This window comes from Chiloscyllium punctatum, chromosome 4 (assembly GCF_047496795.1).
Source record: "Chiloscyllium punctatum isolate Juve2018m chromosome 4, sChiPun1.3, whole genome shotgun sequence".
Classification (NCBI taxonomy): domain Eukaryota; kingdom Metazoa; phylum Chordata; class Chondrichthyes; order Orectolobiformes; family Hemiscylliidae; genus Chiloscyllium; species Chiloscyllium punctatum.
Genome location: NC_092742.1, coordinates 49,230,474 through 49,248,952, shown reverse-complemented (window position 1 = coordinate 49,248,952; position 18,479 = coordinate 49,230,474). Strand labels below are relative to the sequence as shown.

At 37.0% G+C, this 18,479-nt stretch overlaps 1 protein-coding gene across 2 annotated transcripts in view; it reads right to left on the bottom strand.

The window, feature by feature from the left end:
• Positions 1–546: 546 nt before the first annotated feature.
• Positions 547–18,479, bottom strand: part of LOC140476276 (inverted formin-2-like) — a 59,674-nt gene continuing 41,741 nt past the window's right edge. The window contains exons 13-23 of one of the 2 annotated variants that reach the window (XM_072568625.1): positions 18,150–18,250; positions 13,658–13,728; positions 13,221–13,328; positions 13,068–13,138; positions 12,300–12,420; positions 12,049–12,213; positions 10,286–10,391; positions 9,770–9,934; positions 7,522–8,235; positions 4,211–4,267; positions 547–1,633 (exon numbers count right to left, since the gene is read on the bottom strand). In XM_072568625.1, the coding sequence (XP_072424726.1) occupies positions 4,212–4,267; positions 7,522–8,235; positions 9,770–9,934; positions 10,286–10,391; positions 12,049–12,213; positions 12,300–12,420; positions 13,068–13,138; positions 13,221–13,328; positions 13,658–13,728; positions 18,150–18,250 (1,678 nt within the window). In that variant the 3' untranslated portion in view covers positions 547–1,633; position 4,211. The remainder of the gene's footprint in view (positions 1,634–4,210; positions 4,268–7,521; positions 8,236–9,769; positions 9,935–10,285; positions 10,392–12,048; positions 12,214–12,299; positions 12,421–13,067; positions 13,139–13,220; positions 13,329–13,657; positions 13,729–18,149; positions 18,251–18,479) is intronic. The other variant, XM_072568626.1, reaches the window with a different exon arrangement.

Sequence of the window (18,479 nt, the reverse complement as noted above, 5' to 3'; positions counted from 1 at the left end):
AAGATTTCACAGCAATTTCCATAGGGGTCTATATATCAGAACATCTAAAGGATCCTAATATGCATCAGCCATCATCTATCTGGCCTCTATGGTTCAGAAAGATTTTAGCCATTGTATAATCAAAATTACTTTCCACCCATCCTCATCCTCATGACTGCTCTACTTCATGATTTAATGCTCTCAGCACAGCTCACTTTGTAATGGAAATAAACATCCAGAATTTGAGTGTGAATGCCAGTTCATGTGTTTTAATAGAACTTACTTTATTAGAAATTATATTTGCATTTGTTAATATTTTTATTACAGTTTATTTGTTATGAAGGTTTGATCTTTTTTCTTAAAGGAAAGCGGTTTTGTCTTGGAAATACAATATAAAAACATGGTACAAGAGTAAAGAGTTACATAAATATTTAACAAAATATTTATTTGTTGGTACAAAAGACCTTATTTTTGTTATATTTTATCTTGTGCCCAATGAATATAAATATTCTAATCTTCAACCAGTTACCATTTTAAAAGCTTCTTTTACAAAATCATAGTCATATGTCTGTCAAATGTCTAGCTTTTTATTGATCGGAAAAGAGCATGAACAGTGATATGAAGTTGGAGGAGAACCCCAAGCAAAAATGCACTACTAAAATAATAGACAAATGTTATGCTTAGAGAATAACAAAGACAATTGTTTAAAAATAAACAAAAATCTTTTATGTTGACCATTTGAAAGTTAAAAATAAGATTTAGAATAAACAGTAACTAAATAAAGATTGTACATTTTTGTTTTCAAAGCATTCACCAATTATTGCATTTGTAGCACATTTGTCCACATATAACTGAACACTTGACTGCCTTTTAAAGAAGCAAGAACTGCAGAATATTAAATACAGTTGGCAATATGACTTATGCTTTCAGCCAGAGATTACTGTCATACTTTATGTTCCAGTTTGCAGTGAGTCAACGAAAAATACTTTTACATCCTGTTTTATGCATTTACATTAGAAGTCTAATGTGAGTGTGCACTAGCTTTATGCTAACTCTATATCTATGGGATTGTAAATTACGCAGCAAGGTCTGGACGAACTCTAAAGTGATAGTGAACGAGATTACCTTCCTGGAAAATTCACTCCGGTCATGTCCAGTATTGGGCTATGATTACATTTATTTTGTGTTGTGTTGGAGTAAGTCAAATTTCTGCCATTTCTTTTGTCAAGTATCATAACAGAATATGGCAATTTGCACAGAAAACGTAGCACTCATTGGTAATAACACAATGCTAATCAAATTTGAAGTGTCTATGTAATCACAACTCAGTTGAGATTTTTCTCTTAAATATATTCCATTTAGACCTTTTGGAAACATCTGAAGAGTGTTTTTGTCTACTTTAGATGAGATTCAATGTAACAAAATGTAACAAAAATAATGCAAATTTAACCACAAATTTAAATAAATTGAGAAAAATGACATACATTCAATAATATTGCATATCTTAATCTCTCTTGAAAGTTTTGACTATGCTTTTAAATCATCTAATTTGTCTATCCAAACACATTCATTAGCTTTTGTTTTCGAGAACATGGTCTTAAAGTAGTCATCTGTGAATTAGTTTTGATGTCATTTTTCATTTTCTTCAGTTCTTCTGAAACAAAGATCAGACAAAATCAAGTTATATTTTTTAGACACATGAAACAACTCAAGTGACTTCATTATTTTCTGGCTATTTTATTAGAATTTAAAGGTTTTATTTATTTCCCCAGATTCCCTCTTTGTGGTATGATTTCATTGGGTCTAGCTGTCCTTCAATACCTCACCAAGTTGGCCATTATATAAGTAAAAATCTTAACAGTAACAGTACAGAATTTATCTGCAAAGGACATTTTTGCTATGCCCCTTTGGCTTTCCATCTGTGTATACCCATGGTAGAATTTACTGCAGAATTAACTGAAGCACAACTAATTTTCATTACTTTCTCCCAGTGCAGCATAGGCAGAGACTGAAAATAAACTTTTCGGATCTGTATGCCTCAGACTTAGCGCCCTTTAAGGCATTTTTCCAAGAATTTCCGAGAAGGAGTTTCTCATGCTGTGAGTTACATGTTGGAAATTCAAGGCAACACTCATGTAAATTTCCAGTATGTGCTTAAAAGCTGCCAAGTGAAGGCTTCCCATTGAGAGTACAAACTAAAACCATCACTTGATGCAAATCTACAGACATCAGGAGAATGTAAATGAAGATAAAAGTGCATTTAGGAAAGCACATGAATATAACTAGCACGATAATTAAGCTTCATGGTCACAAGTACAATTACTGCTAAGATAGTAAACTATACTACAGATCAATTTCCTATTTGATGAAATGAATATGATAATGGAAATAAGTTAAAAGTGTGGTCTCCTTATAAAAGAAAGAACAACTGACACATTGGACAATCCAAGTGAATACTTTAGTGTGTAAGAAAAAGTGAATCATGTTAAATGTTGTTGTGTTGGTTTTTCAGATGTATATAAAGTAAGATTAATTAAAATTACAGTACAAATTTATAAAGGATAAAGACATCTGAAATGTAATATATAATGTTTATGTTGACCTTCGGTTTATAATCAATAATAGTAAATTACAATGTAATCTACCAGTTTCTGATTAAGTGATTGATCAAACATAATCATTTTAAAAACTTACCTTCCATTTGAGATAATGGTTTGTGTCGAGGTAGTCCTTTGCTATGGTAGCCATTTCTCAAGTATAAGCAAGCCAGCCCACTGTCCACACAGAAACATTTCCTAGCAAGAGGCTCTTGTTAAAAGAGGGAAGCTAGCTTAATTTGACTACACTCTGCAGGGAGTGAAGTCAAATATAGGGCTCTTGTGGCAAAGTCATAGTGTCCCTGCCTCTCAGCCAGAAAACCCACCTACTCTAGAGTGTGTCATAATATGTTGGAACAGGAAGATATTTAAAAAAAACTACAGCCCAATATTGCTTCAAATGATATTAGCTAATTCAGCAGGGACTAGTTTCAGATGCTGGTCTTTCAGGATCCATGATAAATACGTTAGCCACTGCTCGAATCCTGTTTTCCACTTGCACTTCTGTTTTTTGATTTGAGAGAAGAAGAGGTACATTTATGGTGAAAGTTGAATTGGGAGTCAGAGAGGGTCACAAAAAACTGTAAAGGCTGTCAATTCTTGAGGGATGCTGGGTAGAAAGAGAGTCCAGCACTGTGGCCAAACATTAAAATAAATAAAACATAAAATATTCCTCTATCCATCATTGAAACATTCCCTGTACTCAATCAATGCCAATCTATACCACTGAGTGTCCTCTACACATCTCCCTGTGGCCCTTCTGTTGTTGGTGCCTGATTAACTTGATGTTCAGGCAGCCTATCTAATACCTTATACTGGATTAGTGGTGCTGGAAGAGCACAGCAGTTCAGGCAGCATCCAAGGAGCAGCGAAATCGACGTTTCGGGCAAAAGCCCTTCATTTGGTTTTCAGCATTTGCAGTTATTGTTTTTACCTCTATCTAATACCTTACCTACTTTGAGCCCACTAATTAAACTACTTTTGCTATCACTAAAAAAATGCACACGGACGTCTTCCTTGGTAAAGACAGGTGTAAAGTACTTATTTACCACTTCACTTCTACTCTCTGCCTCTATGTGTAAATCCCCTTTTAGGTCTTTAAACATGCATGCTACTGCATAAATTCATAACGTAACAACATCACAAATGCATTCATTAGTGGTCCTCATGTTGAAGTCCAACAGAATAACTAGATTCAAAATGGGATGTGGTTTTTAAAAGGTTTTTTAAACAATAGAGATTTTGGTGATGGAATGGGACTTGGGGGTGGGGGGGGGAGGAGAACAAAGGAAGTCAATGCAATATACCAGTTATTAAAATACACATTTGATCTTCAATTTTAATAGAATCAATTAGACTGAATATTGGCAAAATATTTCACTGAATAAATACCATCTTTTTACATCATTGTCCATTTCCAACTTCACTCAAATAGTTTGAGAAACAGGACAGAAGTCATTGTAAAAGTCAATCTTTTCTCATTAATTAAATGGCTGAGTATTAGTGTTCATTGACAGCAGGCAATTTACACGTAACAAAATAGCCTTTTTTCATTCAGTGAAGTGCCCAAGTAGAAAATGGTCAAACATATGAGCTTTTTTCTCAGAAAGTATATTCAGCCGGCTCATACGTACCTTAATGCAATAGACAGCTTTTTTTTAGTTTATTGCTTCTATTTTCGGAATGGTCACCTGTTTTGAAATGAAAATATCAAACAATAGCAACAAATTAAAGTTCAGAATATAAATCAAGATATCAAAATATAAGCCTAAAATATAATGTTAGTTTAAATGGCTTGGACAAGACCAGTTTATTGCCATAAAAATTAAACAAGTCACTGATCTCCCACATGAAGGGACAGAGACGTATCAAAATAGAAAACATTCATAGCTTAACTCCTTGCTCCACTGGCTGACGGGACAGGAGAATGGAAAGAAAATGTCCACAACAAAATAACTGAAGACTCAGCAAAGCAATTAAACTGCTGCTGCTATGCCACGTTGCATGGCTCTTAGATCTTTAGGAAGCAAGTTATTCTTTTACAAAGAAAGTGTATTGAATACTATGATAAATAATTTATTAAGGGCAAATAATAGAAAGCAAATGCAATTTAGAAAAGGTCATCTTAATCACAGAATAAATACATAGAGTGAAAACCAAAAGTTATCAATTCTTCCTCATTCCAGGTATTTAAGTGGATCTGGAAAGAGTTTTCACATCCAGTGCATTGAACACTTCTTGCTAAGAAAAAGCTATTTCTGATGATCCAAAATTGTTATTTCACCAATTTAGCATAAAGCCCAATCTGCTATTGGTTTAGCTTACCCTGAAACAGTATTCTATACTTTATCTGTATTAGGTGCAATCTCAGTAACCTCATTTCAAAGCTGAACAACTCCAGATTTTCCTCACATCTAGAAACTTAAATGTCAGACATTTGCCCCTTCAGATTCTTCATATTGCCAACCCACATCTAAGTTAATCAAACTGTACTCAATGTTCAAAGAACATAGAGAATTCCACAATTCCCGCAAACCATTCTCTCTAGTTTATATGTAATTAATTTAGCGTTCAGTGCAACATTTCCACTCTTTGGCATTTGTTAGTCCATAGTTGTGTGAAATGCTAAACCAACAGTTACCACTAAATTAAGTTCACCTTCAATTTCACTTAATGTCAGTTTGGTCAGTGGGAACACTCTTGTCTACAAGGGAGCAGAGTGGAGAACTAAGGACCATTCCAAGGCTTCAGCATCTAAATATGCCTGGCATTTAAATGCATATTGATGAAAGATGAAGAGGTGGAGGTGCTGCCTTTTTAGATATTTTATTCTGTCTTTTCAGATATGTTATGAGACATGCCTGAAGCAAGTGGGATTTGAACCTAGACCTTCTTGCCACAGGTAGGGAGATGACCACAGTGCCACTAATGTCCTTGGTGCAGTCTTTCTAGTAATTTTTATCCAAGAGATGTGGGATTTGAACCTTGGTCTCTTGGCTCAGAGGCAGGACACTATCACTGTGCTTCAAGCACCTTCAGTGTTGCTTTTGTTAAAATAAATGTTAACAAGTCCTTCAGTTACCCATTCAAAGAAACATTAAGAGACTCTGTGGCACTATTAAAGGTTAGCAACTCAGAGTTGTCGTATTGTTTTAGTGGGGTCATCAATCAGTCTCACCAAAAATATAGATTAACTGTTAGGTTATCTTCTTTTCTATCTCAGAGGTGTCACTGCGGAAATTAGTTGCTGCATTTTCCTATAAACTAACGTTAACTACATTTAGAAACAAATGACCTTGGAAATGTCTTACATCCTGAGGAGCTAATAAGTTGTATTCTTCTCTAGCTCCGTGGTAATATGTACTGCACCTACTTTACATTTAATTTAAACATGCAGCGCATCCCATTTCTCAAATCTGGATTTTATATGCTACTCTTCTACCCAAATACATATTTAATCTCCCACTTGTTTGGTTTCCTAAGTGCTTTGAGTTTAAATTAAAAATTCATTGCCTCTGCGCTATACACTCAAGTGTGCCAGTGGTTGCCGTTTGACAGTAAGTTGTAAAGTAAGCAATAATATAAAAAGGATTATTTTTTGCATTAGACTACAGAGAGATCTTTCATCAAACAATGGTATGGAATTTACGTATGCAGCCTTCCAATCTTCTATTTATTAATGAGTTGGAAATGATCAGGTACCTGCATACTTGATCTATGCAACCATCAGTGAGACTCCTTTGGGTAAATAATTGGCCACAAACTCTCTAGCTTACAGTGTTTGTTCAACCTAGGTAATTTGAATAGTCATTTGGCTGTACAGTACTTGAATATTGCTGAAAAAAAGATCCATTTTGGGAATTTTTTTCATCCTGACCTCATTAGAACAATTTTTAAGAATACCAATTTGAGGGGAAACCTGCATGTGAGAGGAGTCTGGATTGGCCTGCAACTAGATTCTGATTGGTAAAAATGTTGCCAAGGAAAATACAGCCCTTAATGTGGATTGACAATTAACTGCCAGGCTTTATTTAAATGTTAAACCAGGCAGGAAAATGAATCATCAAATGGTTGTCACCCATTTTATTGAGTTGAAACATAAGACCAGAAGGAATAGGAAGAGGAGTAGGTCATTGGCTGTCTTGAGCCTGTTTCACCATTCAATAGGATTATGACCAATCTGACATACCTCACACATTTCCTGCCCTTTCTTCATTAAGCTTGATTCCTCAGCTGATTACGAATCTCAGTCTTAAAAATACTAAAGGAGTCTGCCCCACAGCTCTCTGTGGTAAGAATTTCCAAAGATACACAGCCCTTGCTGACACTAATTTCCTCCTCATCTCAGTTTTAAATTGGTGCCCCGTAATTCTGAGACCATGTCTCTGGTCCTAGACTCTTCCATAAGGAGGAATACATCCTCTCAGCATTTACTTTGTCAAGTCCCTTAAGAATCGTATATGTTTCAATGAGATCACATCTCATTCTTCTAAACTCCAGTGAGCAGAATCCCAACCTGTTTCGCCATTGCTCATACTAGAGATCCTACTGAACCTTCTCTGAACTGCTTCTGAAGAAATGATACCTTTCCTTAATTTAGGGGACCAAAACTGTAAATATGTGCAGTGTGTGTACGTGTTCCTTCTGTCCATGAAGAACATGGTCCTGAGTATTAATACATGTAGCTTCAAGTTCAGGGAAGTATATCACATTGTAAGGCTGACTAACAATCCTAAAACCAGTGAAAGGTAAAAATATTCAATGTTTGTATTTTCTCCCCCAGCAACACACGGTTAATTTCACAAATAAACTGCACCTTAAATCTGGAAAGGCCAGAACTATTTTAGCTGAAGCTTAATTTAAGATGCATTTTCAAAATGTATGAAATGTAACAGGATTACAGTATTGATGGAGTGAGTGTTTGGAGTAAACAGAAGAAAATTACCTTTGAGCTTTTTGCTTTTCTCATCTAAAGAGTTTCTAGTAGATGATTTTGGTAAAGATGACCATGAAGCAGATCTAGAAGAACGAGTTTTTGAAGGTGTAGTATGATCAGTGTGCTGGACTTTTGATTTTGAATGGGAGATATTTGTGTCAGGTATGCTTTGGTCCACATTTTGTGATACTGTTATTGCAGTGGCCATGCTCGTGATTGAGTCAGGCACACTAGGTGTAGGGTCAACATGCTTAATCACAACTTTATTTTGGGAGTTGATATCATTAACAAGTTTAGATAGATTCCCATCTACAGTAGCATTAGGGCAGAAATTTTCTTCCTTTTTGTCTGCTGTATTGACATCTTCACTGCGACATTGTTCCAACTGTTCATGATCTTTTCCAAATAGATTTTCACAGTCAGATCTGGGGTTTTCCTTGCAAATATTTTCTTTATTTACTTCATTTGTATTTGTATCAGTCACAGCTTCTTGTCCTAATACAGTTTCAGATTTATTTCTTTCAGAGTTGGAAACTTGTTCAGCAGACAGCTGCTGTGTGTTATTTTGCACCATGTCTTTTTGAGTAGGCAACTCTTCAACATGTGGTTGTTGGGTAACAGCTTCCATTATGGGATCAGAAACGGCGTCTGAAATTTGAGGTTTGGTTGTACATTGAGGCGCCAATACTTTTCCTTTGTCTTCTGCAGAAGGGGCACTTTGTTCTGTAAATATATACAGATGAATAAAGTGTTGTACAGCTATGAAAGTGAGAGTTTATGCCATTGTCTACAGAGGCATTTTAAATGGTTCAAATGCTGGAAAATACCTGATATGCCCATCCCAAGCCACACAATTAAAAAAGTAAAGCAGTTACCACAAAAACAAATACTTGAAAATATATTTAATTTTACTTAAACTGCTTGAAATGATGGCCCTTGATCAGCTATAAAGCATTTCAAATGTTTCTTTAATTAGAAAGAAAGGCATAATCAACACTTAATAGAGCACAAATTTATATCAGAATTATTGAAACAGGATATAATACATATATTATCTATATTTAGCAGGATACTGGCAATTCAAATTTTGTGCAACTACTCATGTGGGCAATTTCATCCAAATATGTATCAAAACAAAACAAATCAAGAGGAGATAAAAGTTAAGCAAAAACTTAGATTTTTTTTGACCAGCAAAAAAAAAGCAACTGAAGTTTAACTAATACATGAGTGAAATATCATGCTTGAGAAATTAGATTGGAAGACACAAATGGATGGATGAATAAACCGCTTTGATAAAACTGATAATTAAAGGCATATACTGGGTTGTCATACAGAAAAATCAAGTTGAATTCAACTGGATTAGTGTAAACTCATCACAGAAATCTCTGGGGCATACATTTCACACAAGGAACTGATAATGACATACACAAGTGTTAGAGTCTTTATAGTCTTACACTAGGTTAGATCCAAGTTTTTGCACCTGATTTAATGCTTTAGCCGAAAGCACTATTTAGATATTGCATTGTACATTCTACCTTGTACTCATTAGTCAGACAAAAAGATAGAAAATAGCAATTCCATTGCAAACAATGTAAACAATCTCACAAAAAGTAAATTTGCCATTATAGCAAGTGACTTCAGTTTTCAATAATGGAATAAACAAGCACCCAGACCAATAAATCAAAACAAAATCTCTCATTTTCATTCTGTATTTCAAGAATGGAGAAAATCCCCAGTCATGGTTGGTTTTGGGAAAAAAAGTCAATTTCCATTGAGCACTGCTTTTAACTAAATAAAAAGACAAAATTCTAAACAGAAGTTCCCTGAATAAGGCAAATAGTTTCAAAAGACTTCAGGTTATCATGCAATTTTGTACTGGTTAAAAATTATTTGACAGATTTGTAAAGGTATACAAATTCAAGGTACAAATTAAGCTTTGTATTCGTTTTTAATTAGATACGCACACTGCAATGCATTCCAGTAAGTGACTTCAAAGCACGTGCCCTGCAGCATATTAAGCATCAAGTAATATGGAAGTAAAACCTTTCAGATAATACAAGACCATTATTTATTTGCCTTTGAAAGAATTGAAAATAACAGGGATAGGGAAAAGTAAATTAGGAAACCAGTACTTGCAGATAGCCTATTAAAAAAAATTGAGGTGACAATTAGGTCAATTTGGAAATGCTGCTATTTTAGCGAAAAGCTAGCTAAGCTTACAGTTTGAAGCTAAATGCATGCAGGCATGTGCTCTTACCCAGTGATATTTTCAGCTTAGGTTTCTCAGTAACTGAACTTTTAGGAGCAGACAGAGATTCGCACCTGCTCCTGGCAGTCTTCTTCAATTGAAAACCCTTCCTTATGTCTGACAGAAGAGCATCAATAATACATCCCTCCTCTTGTTTTATTGATGATTTATGAACTATAAAACAAAGGTGGTCACAATTTATTAGAGCTTCTTCAATATTAAAAAATAATTTCACAAATTTAGATCAGATATAAACATCTTCAAGTCAAACGAAAACTAGTAATAAATGGAGAAACTTGACATATTGTCAAGTTTAGATCAACAATTCATCAGATGCAAACTGGATCCCCATCTCATATTGATTGCTTTTATATTAATATAGAGTTTGAAGAATAATTCCACACTGCATTTGCTCTTAACCAAAAGTTTCTTAAATGTATTATGTTTATTTATTAAAACAATAGTAAATTCATTAAAGTTTTTCTTTAAATCAAGACAGAACTCCTTTCTATGATTCACACTTACTAACTTGTCCATTCTCTCCTTTTTGTCTTTTAGCTTCTTCTTCTTCCTGAAGTTTTTGTTTCCTCTTCTCTGCTTTTGCAATCTGCTCCTTTCTGAGCTTATTTTCCTTTAAGCACAAGAAAAAATGCTACTCATTTTCCAACACCAACATAGCAATGATGAGGCTAGGCTAAAACAATTACTCATAGACCCAGAATGAGAGAGAGTTTATTATAAGAGGAGGGATCACTCTGAATGCATGTCACTCTTTCATTCAATGTAAACAGACAGCCTTGTACAGCAATTGTGTAGCGTCTGCTAGTACATTCAAAGCCCTTTTCAACTGACAGTCATCAAACGAGTAAACTCTGGTGACAATGATGGCCATTGTTTTTCATTTGTTTATGGGATGTCACTGGCTAGGCCAGCGTTTATTGCCCATCTCTGGTTGCCCTCAAAGTGGTGGCGGACTACCTTCTTGAACTGCTGCAGTCCATTTGATGTAAGGGACACCAACAATGCTGTTATGAAGGGAGTTCCAGAGTTTTGACCAGGAAAAAGGAACTGGGAAATATTTTGAACTGTGGATGATGTGTGACATGGAGGGGAACTTGCAGGTGGTATGTATTCCCATGTACATGCAGCCTTTGTCCTTTTGGATAGTACCGGTCCTGGTTTAGAAGGTGAATTTGGGAAGGGCGGGGGGGGGGGTGGGGGGCGGGGGGCGGGTGGAAGGGGAGGTGCGGGAAGAGGGCATGGCTTGGCAGGTGTGTGGACAGCTAGATTTAGGCCCTTACATGGGCATTTCTTTCCCACAGGTCTGGTCTATAATGCTCGTGTGAGGCTAATGTCATAAAATACTAAGAAAAGGAAATACTCCTGTTACAAAAAGTTTAATTAGTATCCATTTTAATAACTTTAAGGTTTATTGTGAGATGTCAATTTACAATGCTTTAAATTAAGGTCTTCATCACAAAACATGCAACAGACTTTATGTTGCGTGTTGAACAGTGAACCATATTTTGGGGCTTGGATTTTAAAATAGAAGTAGATTGATGTCAGGCAGTGCTATGATGATATTTTCTTTGAAAAACAGGTCAGGAATTCATTTGGAACAGTGCATAATTTCCAAGCAAACATGTAAATACAATGAAGTGCCTGGGAGAACCCGACAATTTAATGGACAGAATGTTCCTCTTACTTAGCTTACAACAGGCCAGAAAACCAATAGATTTAATTTCTTTTAGGTCAGGGGAACTAGTCTTCATAGATGTAGTACTTTCGCTTTATAAAGTTTATAGGCCAGGGGACCCTGGATAGAAGTCTTCAAGTGTTTAGAACAGGTGAAGCCCAAGTCATTAAAATTGTGAAAATGTAAAGTCAGCAAAATTGTGAAAGTGTATCAATATTGTTTCCACAATCCAAAGAGGAGAAACACAGGAAGGGGTTAAGTAAAAACTTAAATAGATGAGACAGGAGTGAAGTTTCTATGGATTGTGAAAAGGACATAATGGCAAAATTGATCAAAACCTGATTTTGCCGTTTGTGTTAAGATCAGTGGAATATAAATGTAGCTATATTGGCTTTTTTCTCTCTCTATTTTGCATAATAAAAGGTGTTGTGTATTAAAGGAACAGCTGCAGCTTCGTGTGAACACGTTTCAGTGACTAACCAACTGCAGAAACTAAATATATCAAGTCAGGTTTCGTTCCAGGATTTGACATAACCAATATTATCATCAGCTGGAATTATAACAGCTGTATATTGAAGTTATGAAGAATTACCTTTATGGCTTTGAGGAAACAATCTCTGAAGGTTCTGATAGTTAGAAATAGTTCCTCTAGTGATAATTTACTAACATCATCACAGAAGTACTCAGCCAGTTTCTTCCTCTCTGACTCAATATCTTCCACGAGTTCCTTCAGCTTAATTGCTTCAGACAAACTTTCCTGAAATCATAGTTTTAAAAAGAAAATAAAGTTTCACACTAGGCAGCTAAAACACTCAATTATTTGACACTTGCAGTTCTACTTGCCTGGATAGGTTTGTCGAACAGTAATTTTATATCATCTGCTGATGACTTGACTTTACCACCAATCATCTTGAGGCGCTCCAAGAGGTTGACTGTATCCGACTGAAGTGAGTCCACACTCAAGCTGCCAGTAAATATAGTCTCCAAGTTATAAAAATTGTGGATTGGACAACAATTAACAGTGCAATGTTGATGGATGGGGTAAGTGAGAAAGGGAAAAGAAACAGTAGCATATATTACACCAACACAGTAATCTTGGCTTTTTTTAAATCTCAGGTGATTTCCTTTTCTGGTACTTATCCCACACCGTGTTTCTAGGAGACAGTCTAGATTCTACCCTTTCGAAATACATGCTACAAGAAATGTTAACTGTAGAAGTAAATTTTCACTTAGTTAGCTGGAAGATCTTCGCAAACCTCATTTTACATATAGGCTAGCTGAGATTGGGATTTGAACTTTGATCTTCTTACCGGACCTCAAAACTTGCACTTTTTGACAAGATTTTGGATTAAGTTATGATAATCATCCTCAACCACTGTAGCTCCAAGATTTTTTAAAATTAGTATAAAATCAAACAGAAATTAGTAGATGTCAAAAGTCAATTTGCCTTAACAACAGAATGTAACAACCTCTGCTCAGTTCTGTTGATGTGCCTTAAATTTTCTCATGCTGTTGATTTATTTAGTAAATAAATGTCATTCCAGTCACTATTTAAGGAAACTCCACTCAAAGTTGGACAGCTAGCAAAAAAATTACAAATGGTCTTCTCACCCTCCTGCTTTTGAAATATTTTTTAAGTCTTCAGGAAGATTCAGTAGATCTGGATGGGACTTTTCAATCTCCTATAATATGTGAAAAATCAAAAATCATTTAGATACTAACCAACATAAAAAATATAGATGGAGAAATTGCAAAAGATATCACCTCTACTGTATGATGGAGCAATGTAATTCGGGATCGATTTGCTTTCGTTTCAGTTAGCTTTAGTAGAGTGTTGATTTTAAATCCATCTGCATTTCCTGTGTGACTGCCCTGTTGAAAGACAAAGTAAAACCAAGTCAAACTACACATTTAAATATTTACACAAATGCAACAAACATTTTGTGAAAACAACTGTCACAGATTTTGAGTAGGGAGAGTCTCTAATTTTGTACATCTGCAACAAGAATGGGCGATATTATTGTTTACTGGAAATAGTATACAAGGAAAAACAACTAAAATTTGCAAAAATCTACTTTGAAAAATAAATCAATCTCTAGCAGTATAACATAATAATGTCTTCAATATTTTTTCAAAAAAAATAGTTTAATCTGTTCTAACTTCCTAGAAGACACTGGGTAAACCTTTCACAAAATACGTACATAGTTAAGGAAGTTTCCAATTCGAAGAATCAGGTCACAGAAGATGGGTAGTCTTTTAGCAGAATGAAGATCTGGTCAAAAGCAGAGAATGATTATGGTATAAATATTTCAGCCTGCTAACATAAATTTGATGATTGTATTTGACTGGATATCTTTAAAGTCACATGAAAATGATGTATCAAGCAAAGCTATTCTCGAAATTTAAAAGAGTGAACAAATATTGCTTTCTTCTGGATGTTGTCATCTTTTTTTAAAAAACCATGCTCACAAATGCTTGTAGGCACTCGGTTGGAAAACATCTAGATTATAAAATTTGCTTCCTTGCTTTCAGATTGCTCCATGCTCCTCATCTTCGTCACTTCGTCTAGTCTAAAGCTATCTCAGGGCTAGATTTTTTTTTTGGCGAGTGTGCCCAGTTTGACATCTATCCACCTCAGAGGTGGCAAAATTGGCACCCTGGTCACATAATAAATAAACAAACAAATAAATAAATAAATTAATAAATAAAAAGGCCAATTAAGTTGTCCATGTCAAAATACTGTTAGTGTAGCCAGGGAGCGAAGCTGAGATTCCAATTTTTAAAGTAAGATTATAAAATGGCAGAAACTCAGAACAATATTGTCTTCAGGAGATGCCGATGTGCAATGGGGCACCTATTGAAGTTTGTACCCAGCTTCTTACTCAGCCACCTGCATCGCAAAACCGACCACTATCACTGACCCTGCCAGATACTATCAGATTTACGTCCACGCTCCAATGGGTCCATTTGTGGGTCTGCTTGCAGTACTGGCAGTGTCCACTATTTAGCTGTGGCACTAATCTTATCACTGGTGTTGCCTGCCAATAGGAGAACACCACCTGGAAACGCCGCCTGAGAGTGTGACTTTCCTCTTATTGAAGGACAGAAATTCCACAATGAGACAACATATCCCACCGCAGATAGACTTCCACTAGGCAAGTCAACTTCCACCTGCCCATTAAAGATCTGAAATTTCCTTCATAAACCTCTGTTGCTCTAGCTCTCACACCTGCTTTAAGAGGCTCACCGAGACTCGTGCTTTGAAGATGACTTTAATGACCTCTCTTATTATCTCGTAGTCTGATGCCAACGTGTTTGGTACATCATCCTACAGTACCTTATGATTCTTTACTTTGTTATGAAGCAGGGCATTATATAAATACACAGTTACAAGACAAGTATTAGCACTTACTGACCACTATAAACACGTCTCTGTTCAGTAAACATTCATATCTGATTTTCAAAGTGCTTATAATAGAATTGACATTTTAAATGTACTTACTGTTTGATTAGAAATGTATTGATTGAACTGAAAGAACATGACACTTATTAAGCAAAAAGTGACTAGACAGACTTGAAATCATTCAGAAATAAAATGTAAGACATATGTCTCATACTACAGATGTCATACTGGAGTGTCCGAAATAAGAGTGACAAACTTAGAGCATGGATCAGTACTTGGGGCTACGATGTTATGGCCATAACAGAGACTTGGGTTTCACAGGGGGAGGAATGGTTGCTTGATGTTCCAGGGTTTAGAACGTTTAGAAAGAACAGGGAGGGTGGAAAAAGAAGAGGGAATGTAGCATTGCTAATCAGAGTGTGCATCACAGCTACAGAAACAAAGGTTGTTGGGTAGGTTTGCCTACTATTCAGTATAGGTGGAAGTTAAGGACACCAAGGGAACAGCCACCGCACTGGGGGTTTTCTACAGACCACCTAATAGCAGTAGAGAGATTGAAGATCTTATAGGTGGGCAGATTCTGGAAAAATGCAAAAGTAGCAGAGTTGTTGTTATGGGTGATTTCAACTTTCCCAATATCGACTGGAACCTCCTCAGTGCGGATGGTTTATATGGAGCCGTTTTTGTCAGGTGCGTTCAGGAGGGTTTCCTTACTCAGTATGTAGACAGACCGACGAGGGGAGAGGCCATTTTGGATTTGGTGCTCTGCAACGAGCCAGGACAGGTGTCAGATCTCACGGTGGGAGAGCACTTTGGTGAAAGTGATCACAGCTGCCTTACATTTAGCATAGCCTTGGAGAGTGAAAGGAGCAGTTACCGAGGGAAGATATTTAATTGGGGAAAAGGAAATTATGATGCTATCAGACAGGAGTTGGGAAGTACAGACTGGGAGAAATTGTTCCACAGAAAGGGCACAGCAGACATGTGGAGACTATTTAAGCAGCAGTTGTTGCGAGTGATGCACAAATTTGTTCCTCTGAGACAGGTAAGAAAGGGTAAGATTAAGGAACCTCGGATGATGAGAACAGAGGAGCTTCTCATCAAAAGGAAGAAGGCAGCTTACATGGTGGAGGAAGCAAGGATCTAGCACAACTTTGGAGGATTACAGGCTTGCTGAGAAGGAGCTCAGAAATGGACTGAGGAGAGCCAGGAAGGGGCATGAAAAAGGCTGGGCAAGAAGGATTAGGGAAAACCCAAAGGCATTTTACTCATATTTGAGGAATAAGAGAACGATCAGGGAGAAGGTAGGGCCGATCAGGGATAGTGGAGGGAACTTGTGCGTGGAGACTGAGCAGATGGGGGAAGCCCTAAATGAGTTATTTGATTCGGCTTTCACCAAGGAAAGGGAACTTGTTGTAAATTAAAACTTACAGGAGCTGGGATACAGTCTTGACCAGATCAAGATTGATGAAGTTGATGTGCTGGAAATTTTGGAAAACATTAAGATCGATAAGTCTCCACAGCCAGACCAGATTTATCCTAGGCAGCTCAGGGAAGTGAGAAAGGAGGTTGCTAAACTGCTGGTGAGAATATTTGCCTCCTCACTCTCCACAGGAGTCATACCAGAGGATTGGAAGGAGATGAATGTTGTTCCACTTTTCAAGAAGGGTAATAGGGAAATTCCTGGCAATTACAGACCAGTCAGTCTTATGTCTGTGGTCAGCAGAGTTTTGGAAAGAATTCTGAGGGCTGGGATTTATGACTATTTACCAAAGCATAGTGTGATTAACGGCAGTCAGCAGGGCTTTGTGAAAGGCAGGTCATGCCTCACAAGTCTTATTGAGTTCTTTGAGGAGGTGTCAAGACAGGTCGACGACAGTCGAGCAGTGGATGTGGTTTATGTGGACTTCAGCATGGCATTTGATAGGGTTCCCCATGGTAGGTTCATTCATAAAGTCAGGAAGTATGGGATACAGGGAGATTTGGCTATCTGGATTCAGAATTGGCTGGCTGACAAAAGGCAGAGAGTGGTTGTAGATGGGAAGTATTCTGCGTGGAGGTCAGTGTTGAGTAGGGTCCCACAGGGCTCTGTTCTTGGGCCTCTGCTCTTTGTAGTTTTTATAAATGACTTGAATGAGGTGGTTGTGGGGGGCGGGTTAGTAAATTTGCAGATGACACGAGGGTTGGAGGTGTCGTCGATAGTATCGAGGGCTATTGCAGGCTGCAGTGCAACAAAGAAAGAATGCAGAGCTGAGCTGAGAAGTGGCGGATGAATTTCAACCTGGATAAATGCGAAGTGATGCATTTTGGAAGGTCGAACTTGAATGCTGAATATAGGATTAAAGACAGAATTCTTGGCAGTGTTGAGGAACAGAGGGATCTGCGTGTGCAAGTACATAGATCCCTCAAAGTTGCCACCCAAGTGGATAGGGTTGTTAAGAAAGCAAATGGTGTTTTGGCTTTCATTAACAGAGGGATCGAGTTTAAGAGCTGCAAGGTTTTGCTGCAGCTCTACAAGTCCCTTATGAGACCACACTTGGAATATTGTGTCCAGTTCTGTTCGCCCTACTATAGGAAAGATACAGAGGCTTTGGAGAGGGTGCAAAGAGGATGCTGCCTGGATTGGAGGGCTTACCTTATGAAGGAAGGTTGAATAAACTTAGACTTTTCTCTCTGGAGAGAAAGAGGAAGAGTGGAGACCTGATTGAGGTATACAAAATAATGAGAGGAATAGCTAAGCTGAGCCAGTAGCCAGAGATTTTTCCCCAGGGCAGGATTGACTGGTACGAGAAGTCATAGTTTGAAGATACTAGGAGGAACATATAAAGTAGACACCAGAGGTAGGTTCTTTATGCAGAGAGTTGTGAATGCATGGAATGCATTGCCAGCTGTGGTGGTGGAAGCGAAGTCATTGGGGACATTTAAGTGACTGCTGGATATGCACATGGATAGCAGTGAGTTGAGGGGTGCATAGGTTGAGTTACTATATTTGACATTAGGACTAAATCTTGGCACAACATCGTGGGCCAAAAGGGCCTGTTCTATGCTGTACTTTTCTATGTTCTATGAATATACTTTATTTGAGTACTGTTTTGCATCCTTCAAATTGAGGATGGCCATGACCATGTAAATGGGCAAGATGCAAAATGTGGCACTAAAGTTACTGTCAGTGTTTCAATATAAAGCATCAACTCTCACATGTGATCGCATCAACTTCTGGTTAGGTGCTAGTTGTGTTCTGTAATTTAAACACACATTCTGAGAAGACCATAATTACAATTAAAATTTACCTTGACAAGCAGTTTTAATTAGTTCCGCCCTTGGTTGGAGCAACTGCAAGGTAACGGTCGCCTCTTCACACAGTAACATACAATCAATCCTTAGCTGGTAGCTGTTGAAGAACAGGGCAAAGAAATAAACAAATAACAACAAATTGGAGAACACTTGTAGAAAAATAACACATTTCAAGCAAATGAAAAGCCAGGATCTAGTTTTGCATCTTATCATTAACAGTTAATACTCGGTTAACAAAGCAAAAAAAAGCCTGATTAAGAATAATAAAGCTGTCAAGAATACCAAGAATGGAATAAGTGAATTGCTTGAACCAGAGAAATGTCACA